Source organism: Myotis brandtii, unplaced genomic scaffold (genome assembly GCF_000412655.1).
Source record: "Myotis brandtii unplaced genomic scaffold, ASM41265v1 scaffold892, whole genome shotgun sequence".
NCBI classification, from domain to species: Eukaryota; Metazoa; Chordata; class Mammalia; order Chiroptera; family Vespertilionidae; genus Myotis; species Myotis brandtii.
In genome coordinates this window covers 690,385-706,019 of record NW_005371656.1, presented here as the reverse complement: position 1 = coordinate 706,019, position 15,635 = coordinate 690,385, and the positions used below count along the sequence as shown (strand labels likewise).

The window sequence follows — 15,635 nt, the reverse complement described above, 5'->3', positions numbered from 1 at the left end:
ATGCTGTGATGTTGGCTTTGAAGATAAAGAAGTAGGCTATAAACCGAGGAAGATAGGTAGCTTCTAGGAGCTAAAAAAATAAAGGAAATAGATTCTTCCCTAGAACCCCCAGAAAATCAAGAGAGTAGATTTCCTCCCTAGAATTTTCCCAAAGGTACATAGCCCTTCTGACATCTTGATATAGAGACCCTTTTTGGATGCTGTCTTCCAGAACTGTAAGATAACAGATTCGTGTTGTTTTAAGCTACTAAATTTGTTACAGCAGCAATGGAAAGTGAATACACCCCCAATGCATTTTGCAAAAGTATAGTATGATATCACAAACAGGATATTGACATTAATGCAATCTATTGATATTACTCAGATTTCTTCAGCTTTACTTATATACTCATTTGTATGTGTGTTTGTGTTAAGTTCTATAAAATTTTATCACCTGTGTAGGTTCCTGTGTTCATGACCACAGTAAAAATACTGAACAGCTCCCACCACCAAAACTATAGGAGTATCTTGTATTGTCATTTTATAACCATCCTAACCACATCCTTTTCCTCCTCCACCCCTCATCCTTCCTCACTCCATACCTAAACTCAGGTACCCATTGAGCAACCCTCCATTTCTAAAATATTATCATTTCAAATATGTTGTATAAATGAAATCATACAATATATAACTTTTGGGATTGGCATTTTTCACTCAGCATACTTCCCTGGGTATTTATTCAACTTGTTTGTTATGAGTTTATTCATTTTTATTCTTGAGTGATTTTACTTTTTGAAGGGTGTCCTCTTGATGGTTGAGCTTTGGGCTTCAACCATCATGGATATTTGCTTGGTCTTTATACTATGTTGGCCTCTAGCTACTCTTCCAGTTGCTTCTCTCAGACCTCTGGGCTGCTATTCTGAGCTGGGAATGATCCTACATCTATATCCTTTTCTTTCCTTGGGAAAAGGCCTCCCCTTTTTTGTGGGGTGGGGGTCAGATGCCTCCTAAATCTTGTGCTAGAGATGGTATCTGATTGAGTTGTAGCTGTCCAGTGATTCTATAAATGTTTGAATTTGCAAATAAATAAATAAATAAATAAATAAATAAATAAATAAGCGAAGTGCTCATTCAGTCAAGAATAGGGTCCATATCTCCCTGTTCTCATCAGTTTAAGTTGGGCTCAAACAGCCTAAACCAGTGGTCAGCAAACTCAGTCAACAGAGCGGAATATCAACAGTACAACGATTGAAATTTCTTTTGAGAGCCAAATTTTTTAAACTTAAACTATATAGGTAGGTACATTGTTATTAACTTAATTAGGGGACTCCTTAGCTAGCCTTTGCTAAAAACATCCTCAGTCTGATTGAGGTACATTCGCTGAGGTCGACCCCTTCCAACTCTGCCATCCTCAACTCATGCATGATTCTTCAAAATAGACTCGCCCAGGCTGAAAACCAACTTCTGTGCATGGGCCACGAAGTTTCAATCGCACTGTAGGTGCGCGCCCACACGTGGTATTTTGTGAAAGAGCCACACTCAAGGGGCCAAAGAGCCACATGTGGCTTGCGAGCCGCGGTTTGCCTACCACTGGCCTAAACTGTAGCTGTTGATTTATGAAACAATGTACGATTATGCAACATCAGGCCGTTACTTCTCTCTATGATGTCAGAAAGGAAGATTGTCTCTTGCAAAAGTGATAACAAACCCAAATCATCCGTTTCTTCCTTCACATATGTCTCAGAAATTTCACTCCTATTGTCCATTTGTCACAGAGTTTATTTCCTTTTGGGATTTCTTTCATCTCAGTATTGAATGCGGAATACTAATGTGACACTCCACTTTGTGCCCTATTTCCAATTAGCCAGATAGAGTTCCTAACTTGTACTAACTTTTTCTCTGTTTTATTATCTTTCCCCTCCAGCTATGAGATACAATTGACAAAATTTATATATCTTTAAGGTATACAAGTTGATGTTTAGATATAAGTATACATTGTGGAATGATCACCACAATGAAGCTCATTAACATATCCCTCACCTAACAGAGTCACCATTTCCTTCCTTCCTTCCTTCCTTCCTTCCTTCCTTCCTTCCTTCCTTCCTTCCTTCCTTCCTTCTTTCCTTCCTTCCTTCCCTCCTTCCTTCCTTTCTTCCTTCCTTTTCTCCTTCCTTCCTTTATGTGACAGTGCTTAAAATTTACCCTTTGAGCAAATTTCAAACATATGATATAGCGTTTCAACTATAGTCACCATTAGTCTCCAATTTCTCCCTCTAGGGCCTCAGGATATCCTCTGTCTACCTTATGATGACCCCCCAGCTATAGTCCCTGGGCCTGATCTGTGAGATAATTGGACCTTCCTTGGACAGAAGATATCTTCCTTTAGAAAGAGAGTCTTTGCTGGGGAGATTCTGTTAATCTTACACTGACTTCAAATTATTTATCTTCTCTTAGAATTTAAATAGGATAGCATATTTGAAAAAATATATCTTCATCTCTTGCCCAATTCTCCTATGCTGTTATTTAACAGTACATTTTTCTCATCAGTGCATTACACTGGCTGGTGTTATTTAAAATGAAGCTTTCTCTTTCATCTTGCTAGCATGGCATCTCAAGATTCATGTGGGAGTTTCCATCATTTACCTTCAACCTATCAACTAAAGCTTTTTTTTTTTTTTTCAAATCAACAGTCTATCTTCCTGATCCAATGGGCTCTTTGCTTCCCTTCAACTTTTCATTAAATTCCTATCGTTTAAAGTTATTCATTTGGACTAAAATGATCAGGCATGCCTTTCATAAATGAATGACCATTGTTTAAGTTTTTAGATCTATTTACATTCTAGATTTTTTAAAACTATATTTTTATTGATTTCAGTGAGGAAGAGAGAGATAGAAACATCAGTGATGGGAGGGAATCATTGATTGGCTGCCTCCTGCATGCCCCCTACTGGGGATTGAGCCTGAAACCTGGGCATGTGCCTTTGACCGGAATTGAACCCTAGACCCTTCAGTCCATAGGCTGATGCTCTATCCACTGAGCCAAACAAGCTAGGGCCATTCTAGATTTTCTACCTCTAATGGAGACAGATATCAAAAGTGTTTCTAAAAGTTTCCTACTTTATGCAAGAAAGAGATACATTAAGAATAAAGTGGGTAACTAATATAAAAAATAAATCATAACATCATATAAAAATGTGTTTTTAAGTACTAGAGAATGTAACTAATAGGGGATTATTAGGTAGAAAGCATAATAGCCTAAGACATACGGTGTTTTCAAATCAGTTTATTTTATATTTGGATTTATGCAATAATTGGAACAGAACATATGTGAAGCCTCTTTGTAGACAAGTTAGAGAACTTATTAAAATGAATGGGGAATAATGAACTTCAGTTTTAAAATTAATTATATACAGCATTGGAGTTTTCTGGTCTTTAAGAACATAGCCAAAATATTTGAAACAACTAAGTATTTTTCAAAGTCCATACACACTTCTTAATATTTTAAATAATTTAAATAAAGCCCTTCTTCATGGGTAGTATGAAATTTGTTTCTCAAACTATACTTAAGGGAAAATTAGTCCCATGAGATGTTTAGATATTTTCCATATTCTAAGAACTTATCTATTGAAAGAGGTAGCATTGTTTTAAGTTGTGAATGTGTTTCCAATTTCAGAAACATTACATGGTGGCCAAACATCTCTACTGGATGCCTTGATGTGCTGAATTGGGGTCCAATCTAGAGGAACTTTTTCCCCATCACTTTTAGAGCTTCCTTTACTTCCTTATTCCTCAAACTATAGATCAGGGGGTTCAACATGGGAATCATAATGCCATAACATATAGAAGCCACTTTCATATTCTCCTGGAAATTGCTAGAATGAGGCTGTAGGTACATGTATGATAGGGTCCCATAGAAAATGGTGACTGTTGTCAGGTGGGAGGCACACGTGGAGAAGGCTTTTTTCCTCCCTGTGGTAGAAGACATCTTTAGGATGGCAACCATGATAGAGATGTAGGAAAAGATGACAACCAGCACAGTGGACATCAAGTTAAATCCCACAAAGACAGCAAGTAGCCTAATGTTGATGTCAGTGTTGGAGCATGAAAGGGCGAGGATTGGTGGAACATCACAAAAAAAGTGATTGATGGCATTGGACTTGCAGAAGGACAATGAAAATGTAAAACCTGTGTGCACAGAAGCATTTATGGAGCCCATGACATATGAACCAGCTACCAAATGGATGCAGACTCTTCGGGACATGACAATGGGATAGTGAAGTGGGTTACAGATGGCCACATAACGGTCCACTGCCATAGCCGCCAGGAGGTAACAGTCACTGGTGGCGAATGTTGCGTAAACCAGTAATTGCATAACACAGCCCCTGAATGATATTGATATATTTCCTACTATGAAGTTCTGCAGCATCTTGGGAGTGATAGCAGAGGTATAGCAGATATCAACAAAAGCCAAATGTTGTAGGAAGAAGTACATGGGTGTTCGAAGTCTGGAATCTGTCTTGATGAGCAGAATCATTCCGATATTACCCACCATAGAGGTCACATAGATGACTAGAAATATAACGAAGAGAGCATACCGAAACTTGTGTTGGGCACCAAATCCTAGAAGAAAGAATTCAGTCGCTTCAGTGCTATTTTCTTGTGTCATGGCTAGAAAGGACCCAGAGGAGAATAAAGAAAAGAAGGGAAATGTTTAGGACTTATTGAAAGAAGAAAGCCTCTTGCATTTCATGTCACATTTTTTTTTGTATTGGATTTTCAGGCAAACATTCACAATAGGATTTATTGCTTAGTAAATAGTTCCTCTATTTTCTCAAGAATGAACCACCCCAATAAAAGTGATATCTGAGCCATGCATTCATTTTCTAAAGATTTCATAGAAGACGGACCTCTAATATGTGTGATTCTAAGAAACAGATTAAAACATGTTTTTACCAAATTAAACAGGTATCTACATTTAATATTGTAAAGCAATGTTAAAATAGGACTTTGAACCCTTTCAACAACCTATAGTTTTTCTCAGACATTTATCAGTTTAATCCTGGTTCAAACTCTTGAAATTTGTCCATGTGGAGATAAAGCAAAATGAACAGAAAAAGAATTGGTTAATCTAGGTGAAGTGTATACCAGAATTCCTTGTACTATATTTTTAATTGTTATGAAGGTTTTATATTTAAAAATCTAATGAAAAACATTGATTATAAAGATGTTTTCATACAAGACAATGAAGAGAGTTTACCATCAAGAGTTGTGCACTGAAGATGCTTCTAAAGACTGTTATTCAGAAAAGAGGAATACACTCTGAAGGAAGTCTCAGAAGCAAAAAGAAATGAGTGCAGACATTGGGAAACATATGGAAAAACAGGAATAAATAGAGTACAAAATAATAATAATATTGTCTATGGGGAAGTGATAAACTAAACATATCAGCAAAAACTAATATGTTAGGTTGGAGGGTTCATTAGGTTTATCGAGTTCTAAAATTTTTGTCCTTAGACTTTTACTTATATGTATATATTTTCAATAATTACAAAAGATAAAAATGAATTTTTTAGGTTTAGAAGAATAAATGAAATTTTAAAGTCAACCAATCCAGATGAAACAAATAATAGAAAATATCAAGATAAATAGAAATCACCTAAGAAGGCATAAATAAATCCAAATAAATTAGTAAGGAAAATAAATATAAATGGACTAAACTCATCATTAAAATTCAAAGATTGTCAAATTGGATTTTAAAATGATAAATTGAGCCATGTGATTACATACTAGACAAAAATTGAAAAGAAATTAAACAACTAATAGTTAAATAAATAATGGTATAGAAAACAATAGAATATTATGCATTAGGAAAAATAAATTACAAGAACTACATTTCTTAGCCCAAAACTTAGAAACATAATGCTGAGGAAAAGAGCTATTGACTGACTGATGACATTACATATAATACCAGGACTTCAATGGTATTAGTGGCATTTTATATCCATAGCTATTTGTTGCATGTGTTTATTTATATTTCGTGTGCCCTTTTATAATCGTTAACTATTTTTGTATGTATTTTACACCCTTAGATTGTTGTTAAGCACAAGTTACAGACATACCATCTCTCAGCAAGTCAAAATGCTGCCAGGTTTATTAACTCGAAGCCTTACCTTCTTGATAAGACATTAAAGAAACAAGAGTAGTACTATTTTAGGCATTAAAAGAGATAAATTAAGTCCAAAGGGAAAAATAAATTGAGCATCTTGGGTGTTAAAAACAATGTTCAGAGACTGATGGTCTAAAACAGTGAATTAGTTATATCCATAGTCCTCAAGTTCAATTGTTATAGTGATTCTCTGTGACAAAATCAGAGTGAATAGTGTCCAAAAGGAGATACAGACCAAATGCTGTTTGACTTTAGAGGAAAGATCTCATATTGTTAGAAGAACCTTGCCAGAGAAACCTTCCTTGAAATAAGTAACGTTAAAATTGGGTCTAGGAATATGCTTGGGATTATATAAATTGGAGATCTATATAGCCAGGGAAGGCAACTCCAAGCAGAGAAAGTACTTTGAACAAGGTAAGGGAAAGACACAATAGGGACTTACATTATATATACTTAGGGAGTGTTGCTCTAATTAGCAGCATTTTCTCTATTAAATCACAACAGACTTTTCCTATGTCTCTTTCAGATATATTCTATTTTCCCCCAGCTTTCATATTGAGATGTAAGTGACATGTAACATTGTGTAAGTATAAGGTGTGCAATGTGATAATTTGATACATGGATCTATTGCAAAATGTTTACCATGTTAAAGTTTGTTATTACAACCGTCACCTAACACAGTTGTTGTTATGGTAAGAACATTTAAACTCTTACAGCAACTGTCAAGTACACAATACAGTGTTGTTAATTATAGTCACCATGTTGTACATTAGATCCCAGAACTTATACATCTTATTATTGGAAGTTTGTATCCTTTGACCAAGATCTTCTTATTTTCCTCACCCTCTGACCCCTGGCCACCACCGGTCTGACTACTCAAAGATATTCTTAAGCAAAGTAAATCCTAAGTCTAGACCTGACTTCTCCCTTTCCCAAAGTGTTAGCTGGTAACTGAGATGAATACTTTCAGTTGCAAAACCTTTACTGAGCATTGGCAATATCTGAGACATTGTTTTAGGACAGTGGTCGGCAAACTGTGGCCCCTTGAGTGTGGCTCTTCCACAAAATACCACGTGCGGGCACGCACATACAGTGCGATTGAAACTTCGTGGCCATACTCGAGGCACCAAAGAGCCGCAGGTGGCTCGCGAGTTGCAGTTTGCCGACCACTGTTTTAGGACATTGTTGAATGTCCAAAGTGCTCCCCACTCACCCTTCAGCAGCTCCTGCTACTGTTTCCACTTTTGAGTTTCTGGAGGAGGATTTTCTGAAGTCTGCAAAGAACCAAAGATAAAATTCCTGGTGTATTTTTCCAACTTCCAGGCATAGATTGTCCTTCCAGACACTATAGTGAATGTCTGCTTAGAAAAATATACCAAGAGTTACATTTCTAACAAAGTAATATTTATGGTATAATATCTCTTTCTACATTTGCTTCAAGGTGATGTTTTTGTTTTGGCTATAAATGGGGGATTTATTTTGAGGGCTGTGGGATTAAGACCTATTCCCTTGAGAATCTCAGACACTGGGGCTGAGCTGAGTGTGCAGTATTGAGTGTCCCAGTTGAGACCATTAGCAAAAACAATTTTTTTTTTCAAGTTTCTGTCCCTTAGGGACATTTTGCCTTGTTTAATTCCACAAGCTTAGGGACCATATCGCCAACCAGGGGCAGATCTTAGATTTTGCACACTGGATCTTCCGCTTACTCCAAACCTCTGTTTCTTCATCTTTAAAATAGGGCTAATGAACCAGATGTGGCTGCCTCAGTGGTATTGTAGACCAAATGCATATGCATGTACTCATCCTTTGACTCTTGGTTCAGAGAAATGGGCATCATTCTCTCCCCACCCCCTGTGACTTAGATCTTTTCCCTTTTCTTCCCATAGTCTATGGGCATATGTCTATCCATTATCCCATGTGCTAATATGAATTTGAATCAGTTGTTTGCTTGGCATGGTGAGCTCCTTGAAGGCAAGCATACTTATTAGTATTTGTGTAGGTAGGCCATGCCTAGCATGGTGTCCGGAACTAGTTCGCATCCAAATCTTCATGGAATAAATAAATGAATGTATGTAAATGAAAGGCATGATCTCTGATAGAGAAATCTACCCCTTCTACTTTACAGTGATGACTACTCAGAGTACAAAACCAACATCAGTAATAGTAATAATGTTTATTGAGGGTTTGCCATTCCAAGGCATTGGGCTGATAGGTTTTACATGTATTGATTGTCTTGTTTAATCTACACACAACCCTATGGAGTAAGTACTGTTATTGTGTGAATTTTATAGAGAAAGGAGCTGAGCCTCAGAGATGTGAAGTGAGTCAGGCATGACTACATGCATAGTACAACATGGAATTCAAATAAGTCAATTTGAATACAGAATTGGAGATCTCATTCATTAGGCTGAGCCAGACCCAAAGTTTAAAAAGAACCAGAATCTTCTGTCTTCTTAAGAAAACACATAAATTCAGCGATTCTATGTAAATGTTTTATGTCAAGGCAATAGATATTATTAGCACCTACTATGTGCCAGGCACTGTTCTAGGCACTTGAGACACATAGGAATCAAGAACATATGGACATGACTCATGGAATTTGCATCTTTGTGTGTGTGGAGAACACACTGCAAACAAAGAAATTCACTAATAAGCAAGACAATTTCTGCTATAAAGAAAATACAATACTGTGAAGTGAAGGTGCCTGAGAGGAGACCACCTCAGCCAGGAAAAACCTCCTTAAGGGATGATACAATGGGGAAAGCAAACCCAACTGAGGGAAAAGATGGCAACTGGCTTGAGCTTGCTTGTGTGTGCCAAGGACAAGAAAGCAGCCTGGAGGGACTGAAGGGGAACATGTTACATACACTTTGGATCAGAGACCCAGCAAGGATCTTATCATATAAGGCCTTGGTGTAGGATAGGGAGTCATTGTAGCTTAAGCAGAGGAACATTAGATCATTGCACTGGACAGATTGCTCTTGCTGCTGCCTGGAGTATAGATTAAAAGAGCAAGAATGAAAATCGAGAGCCCATATATGAGACTCTGTGGTTTTTTGATTGAGGGATAATAGTGGCTTGACTAGAGTAATATAAGGGAAATGGAGACAATGGTACTTTAATTATGCTATTTTGAGAAGGCAGCCTTTAAAGGAATTGATTTTGGTTTGAATTTAGGAAGTAAAAGAAAGAGAGAAATGAAGTCTGACTCCTAAATTTTGGATCTGATCAATTGTGTGAATGGTGGTGCCATTTAACTGTGATAGAGAAGACTGAATAGGTTAAAATGAAGTGGAGATAAATCAGATAAGACATTACCCCAAACCAACAGAAACAATCCTCGGTGTAATTGAAACATAAACATAAAACGAGTTTCAAAGGCGTAAAGAACCTTGTCAAAACTGAAAATGCTGAAAAGCTGCTAACAGGGGTACAGAGGGGCCTAAGGAGACAAAGACTGGATTCCTTGGGCCTCTTTAGAGAACTTTTCAATAGCTGATAACACAGTAAACAATCCCATGGAGCCCCCTCAGCAGCATGGGGCACATGGTAATGCAGGGAGCTTGCTGCAAAGGCAAATGGAAACCAAACTACCAGAGCTCACATTCCTTGTATTTCACTCATCATCAATGAATAAAGGGGATACTTTCTAGAGAGGAAAGGACAATCTCATGATCACATGGTTAGTTGGAAGTAGATGTGTAACTATTAAAACCCAAGTTCAGGGCTCTAGAAACACCCCATTGTGGCTTAGGGAAGCCTCACTTTCTTGTCTCTTCAGCTCTGCTCAGTTCTTTCCCCAATAAATCATGTATCAGAATGCACGTACTAGAATTCTCTTGGTGTGAGTCAATGTTTGGGTCTGTCCCAATGAGAAGGGGATCCAAATTGCTCTTGGGCAACCTTTTTCAATTGCCTGAGCAAAGGGTTTCAAGTTACAGGCTTTAACAATTCCATCCACTTAGGCATTTTTTTGGTCCCCATACTGAACAGAGAGCATCGGAATGACACTTGGCTTCTGGGCAGCAATTACCAAAAATTTTTGGAATGCTTGTCATGAGGAGAAAGATTATTTACTGTTTTCATTACTAGGTAGTGACATTTTGTGATTTCTGTTGTTGCTCTTAATTGGGAGATTTTGTAGGCCACATTGAAATCATCAAACTCAAATCAGCCGAGGCCTAGAGGTTAAATATTATTTCGTCTTTTGTAAATAAGCTGCTTTATCATTACACTGAACAAGACTTAAAAGGTATAAAAAAGTCCAGCCAATGTGGCTCAGTGGTTGAGTGTCGATCTATGAAGCAGGAGGTCACGGTTCAATTCTTGGTCAGGCCAGATGCCGGGTTGTGGGCTTGATCCCCAGTAGGGGGCATGCAGGAGGTAGCCGATCAATGATTCTCTCTCATCATTGATGTTTCTATCTCTCGCTCCCTCTCCCTTCCTCTCTGAAATCAATAAAAAACAATTTTTTAAAAAAGGTATGAAAAAGTACCCCCTACCTACCAACCCAATTATCCCCATTCTGAGGCAGTGAAGGGGTGTGTCCTGGCAGAGGGGCTGGGCATCAGGGGGACAGGAACCTAAGGAAGAAGGTAGTGGTTATTTACTAACTGATATGGTGGATTCGTCTTTTAGTAAATGATACAGCTGAAGTATCTCTGGCTGTAGGACTAGTCTCCAGACATGTCCCTTGAGGTGGGGTAGACCAGAACTTTCCAACCTGTCTTCTGGGACATCCTGTCATGCTGAATATTGATTCCCTCATTTTTCAGTTTAGCTGGATGGGGCTTGGGCAGCCATAGTTCTGGGTGGGTCATCTTGTGGGATGAGCATCCTGTTCCATTTACCCTTACCCTTATATTTCATATAAACATTCTCATTTATGTTTGTGTCATTATAGAAATTTTTTCATGGAATTGAAATATGAAGTCTTTCTCACTGTTTATTAAAATGATGACAAATTTTCAAACATTAGCAATAGAATGCTTTTAGAAGATGGTGATGACATGTCCAGTACATATACTCCAGCCTGGATGTTTAGTTCCTTCTTGAGATGAACCCAACTCTACTTTTGCAAACCAAACAAAGCAAAATTATATAGACTTTGTTCCATAATGCCTTCTCTCCATACTTGACTTTGCTCATTATCCACTTTTCTAAACCTTCTCCTCTCCGACCTTCTGCCTCATATCTTCTCTTCTATTTTTTGCTAGGACTCAGCTAATCATTATTTTTTCTGGCTCATTTTCTCCCCCCACTCTACATTGGGAACATTTTATTTATTTATTTATTTTTTCATTGGGAACATTTTAAAAATTCTCTGTCAAATCAAGTCTCTCCCTCTACTCTCTTTCTTGGTTATCTCTCTGGAGAGTATGTCCAAGTTAGTATAATTTTTCTTTTATTTCCTTTACAAGGTCCAGAAGGGATTTTTTCCAATTACTTGTTTGGCATCTCCACTTAGGTCTTCTTTCAATACTATAAACTCAAGATGTTTAAAAGCAACTCTTCCCTTTTGTTCCATCTTCTACTTTTCTGTCCTTAGTTAATGTCACCACCTATAATATGTAAACTTTGCATTATCTTTAGGTTTCTTACAATAAAGAAAAGAAAAACACTTACCTTGAGTTACTTACCATGTTCCATAGATCCAGGCTCCACACCTGTCTCCATCTATTTCTTTCTGTTTCATGTTTGTACCACCAGTTGAACTTAGGTTCTCATGATCTCTTACCCAGGTTGTTGCAACAGTCACCTTGCTGGTCTCCCACCTCCATGCCACCCACTTTTCAAAACTTTCTTTTGTATGATTTCAAGATGGTTCTTTCCAGAGCCCAATTCCAATCCCCCCCTCTCTCCAGCTTGAAATTCTCTGTGAACCCATCTAGTCTACTAACCAAGCATATACTTTCCAATCTAGCATTGCAGATTTGTTTTCAATATAAACCCAATTTAACTTTCCAAGCTTACCTACCATTATTCTAACTAATTAATTATTTATTAAAACATTGGTTGGACACTCACTTAATGATAAGCAATGGACTGCTGCTGGTGATAAAATGGTGAATAACAGCATCAACGTCATAGTTCTCATGGAGTTTTCAGTCTAGTGGGTGTGCAGGCAGAAATAAAATTTGTGAGGTGCACAGGCCATAAGAGCTTATAAATGGAGAATTAACCTGTTCATTTAAATCTGGGAAGACTTCCCAGAGAAAACAATGCTCACACAAATAAGAGAAAATTACTTTTGATTGCTGCTGAAAAGCCATGGAAAAACACACGTATGAAGAAATGATGTTAATTGACAGTGAGGGAAAAACCTGCTGCTAGCAAGTTTCCCTAGTAATAAACACCTACTATTCTGTTCTTAGCACAGAATCTTGTTCCTGCCTCAGGACTTTGCTTCTAATGATCTTGCTCATCAGGATCTCAGAGCAGGCTTCTTCACATTCTTCTCATGTTCACCTTCCCCAGATCCCTTTACCCAAACTAGTTCTCTGCTTATTATTCTCTCACAATATCATTTTATTTTCTTTACTCTCAGAGGCCCAGTGCACGAAATTCATGCACTCAGGGGGGATCCCTCAGCCCGGCCTGCACCCTCTCACAGTATGGGAGCCCTTAGGGGATGTCCGACTGATGGCTTAGGCAGTTGGACATCCTTAGCGCTGCCACAGAGGCGGGAGAGGCTCCCGCCACCACTGCTGCATATGCCAGCAGTGAGCCCAGCTTCTGGCTGAGCGGCGCTCCCCATGTGGGAGCACACTGACCACCAGGGGGCAGCTTCTACATTGAGCGTCTGCCCCCTGGTGGTCAGTGCACATCATAGCAATCGGTCATTCTGCTGTTTGGTTGATTTGCATATTAGCCTTTTATTATATAGGATATATAATAACCTTGATTTTTGTTCTATTTACTTGTTTATTGACTGTCTTCTCCATTGAAATGTAAGCTTCAAGAGGCTGGCTCCTGTCCCTCTTGTTCACATCACCAGTGTCTGACACCTGGTAAGTGCTCAATAAATGTTGCCAGATGAAAGAGAATAATGAAGATAAATATTTATATGCATAAATAAAAGATGATGAAAGATAAATGTATATATGAGAATGTTTATTCTATTTTGAGTTAATAATTGATTTTGCAGAAAGTTAACTATGTTATAGTGCCATAATGAAGCAAAATTTCCTAAAAATTCCCCCAAAGATGAAGCTGCTACACAATTTTCACCAATTCTTTATTGAAGAGGAGAGATATATTTTGTTGTTTGCATAATCTGAGTTTTATTTTTAAAAGTCAGCTCCTAGAAATTTATTTTCAAATGCATAAAAAATAAGGGAATTAATAAGTGGATGGATAGATAGTAAATGAAAAAAAGTTTGCTAAGATGTTCAAGTTGAAATTTAGGCGATGGCTATACTGATGCTCACTGTTAAATTCTTTCAACATTGCTGTCTGTTTACAAACTTTCATAAATAATGTTGAGAAAGGAAAAATACCTGAGCATATTCATGCCCTCAATAGAGTTTAGGTTCAATCTCCTATATTTTCTGCATCTTTAGAGTTGATGATTAGGTGATTAGCAGGGAGATAGTCAGGAAAGTTTTTTATAATATACTGATTATGCAATACTTATTGCTTCATTTGTATACTTATATTTGGCATAATTTCCAACCAGGATAATTGTCTACTCACTTGGTTAATCAAAAGTTTGGCAACTAGAACCTTTGGCTCTCTCCTCTTCCTCCAGCCTGCGCTCTCAAAGCTGGGCCCAGGGGAGTGAATACAGTCAGACCTTGAGGGTGACTCCTGAGTCTTAGTTGTTGCAACAAGAGGAATCATTTTCTCGATTGTGACTAATAAGCCTCTCATCTGGGGGAAGTCTGTCATCCTTTCATTTTAAAAATGATTCACTACCTCTCCATCTTGTGTTTCTGTGTGACTCTAAGGCTTCTCTTGCATTTGGTGGGTCTAGGATGGGAGGAACCCTCACTATAATAACAATAACCAGTATCAGATGGGATGGGTGTTCCTGGCTTGTGAAACTATCCCATTTGCCTTGCTTCATTTGATTGTTCTGACTATGCTGTGATACATGTAGGCCAGGTAATATTATGCACCACACCTATTTTACACATTGAAGTATGGAGTGTATACATGACCTGGCCAATTTCATTGTAGAGTATTAAAGAGATGAAATAAGAATCTAGGTCCCTGACCTCTAATGCAGTCACTCTTACTTAATGCCTAACTGAAAACACATGCAATTTCTCAGAGGTGAATTTCGCCAGGAGGAATACAGTTTTAAAGGAAATAGGATTCAGGTAAGGCCACATAAAGACAGCCACAGAGAAGGTGAATTTTCCTTGGGTGGAAATCATGCTAAGTCATCACAAAATCCCAAATCCATGTCTTTATCCTGTTCTTCCGTGTTTAATGCAGTTAAAGGTTAAATCTCAGCTTGACTACGTCCAAGTGAAACTTGTCTGAGCTGAGTACTCTTTTAGGATTGGTGAGTAGAAGTTCGTCAACAGGAACTCTTCCCAAGTGGCCACTGTGCCTTTCATGTGCCCCTCCCGCCTTCCCCTTCCCAGGTACGTGCTCTTGCTGAGGTAGAAATGCTTATTTCATTAGCTTCTGGGAAGCTATTAGAGACATTCCAGGAACACCAACTGCCATGTCTTCTAATGCCACTTAATTCCCCATTACTTTGAATTTTCTGGCATGGAAATTAATGAGCATTGACTATGGAGTCAGACATCTCTGAGTCTGAAACTCTACTCCACCACTTTCTACCTTGTGACATCAGGCAAGTTGCTTGGCCTCCCTAGGCCCCAACTTTTTCTTTTATAAAATAAGATTAATTATAGGACTGTGTCATGGGACCATTAGGAGGGTTAAATAAAATAATGCCAATGAGAGGTACAGTTTAGTACTAAGTGGCTGGTAGATACTCTTAAGTATTGTTAATAATTTTAATAATTCAGAGTTAGAATATGGGAGTGCTTTTCCTATATTAGAAAAAATTTACCTTTCTATGTAGTTAGAAAGAATTACATTTACATACATCCCTTCTTTCCTCCCTCCCTCTTTTTTTCCTTCCTCCCTTCCTTCCCCCCTTCCTTCTTTCTTCCCTTTCCTTCCTTCCTTCAGTATATCTTTACTGATTCTGCAAGCTAGGGTGGAATAAAAATTAATTAAGGAATCACACAAATGAATGTAAAATTATACCTGTAGTAATTGCTATAGAGCATATCACAGTGGAGAAGCTGCCCTGGGATGTGCAGGTGAGTGACAGCTAACCAGATGAGAAGGCGTGAGAGCAGGGAGAGTGACAGAGAGGTTGCTCAGGAGCAAAGACCCTGTCGCAGAAGAAATTGTGATGACTCAAAAGAAGCCATTGGGGCTGAGGCAGAGAGAGCACATGCCAGAGTGTTATAAGGTGGGGCAAGGTACATGGGGAAGGGACAGTGCAGGCAAAGTCTGTAGG

General features: G+C 38.1%; 1 protein-coding gene across 4 annotated transcripts; it reads right to left on the bottom strand.

Annotated features, from left to right (window-relative positions):
- Positions 1-3,296: 3,296 nt before the first annotated feature.
- LOC102249122 (putative olfactory receptor 5AK3) lies at positions 3,297-12,449 on the bottom strand. Of its 4 annotated transcripts, none has more exons than XM_014532443.1 (3): positions 12,173-12,227; positions 10,652-10,728; positions 3,297-4,647 (listed from the first exon to the last, which is right to left on the bottom strand). In XM_014532443.1, exon 3 carries the CDS (start codon positions 4,643-4,645, stop codon positions 3,716-3,718), a length of 930 nt encoding a protein of 309 aa, XP_014387929.1. In that variant the 5' UTR covers positions 4,646-4,647; positions 10,652-10,728; positions 12,173-12,227; the 3' UTR covers positions 3,297-3,715. The 4 variants fall into 4 exon arrangements, with proteins under 4 accessions (XP_014387929.1, XP_014387931.1, XP_014387930.1 ...); XM_014532445.1 differs by lacking the exon at positions 12,173-12,227 and adding an exon at positions 7,359-7,419 and having other exon boundaries at positions 3,297-4,599; positions 10,652-10,676; XM_014532444.1 differs by lacking the exon at positions 12,173-12,227 and adding an exon at positions 7,359-7,419 and having other exon boundaries at positions 10,652-10,667.
- Positions 12,450-15,635: the final 3,186 nt, after the last annotated feature.

Excerpts from the sequence above, each read along its gene's own strand:
- LOC102249122 (XM_005885145.2), bottom strand. The coding sequence starts at position 12,242 with ATGAGAACTATGACGTTGATGCTGTTATTCACCATTTTATCACCAGCA. Across the intron at positions 4,648-12,172 it reads AGTCCATTGCTTATCATTAA|CCATGACACAAGAAAATAGC; the intron begins GTGAGTGTCCAA and ends GGTCCTTTCTAG.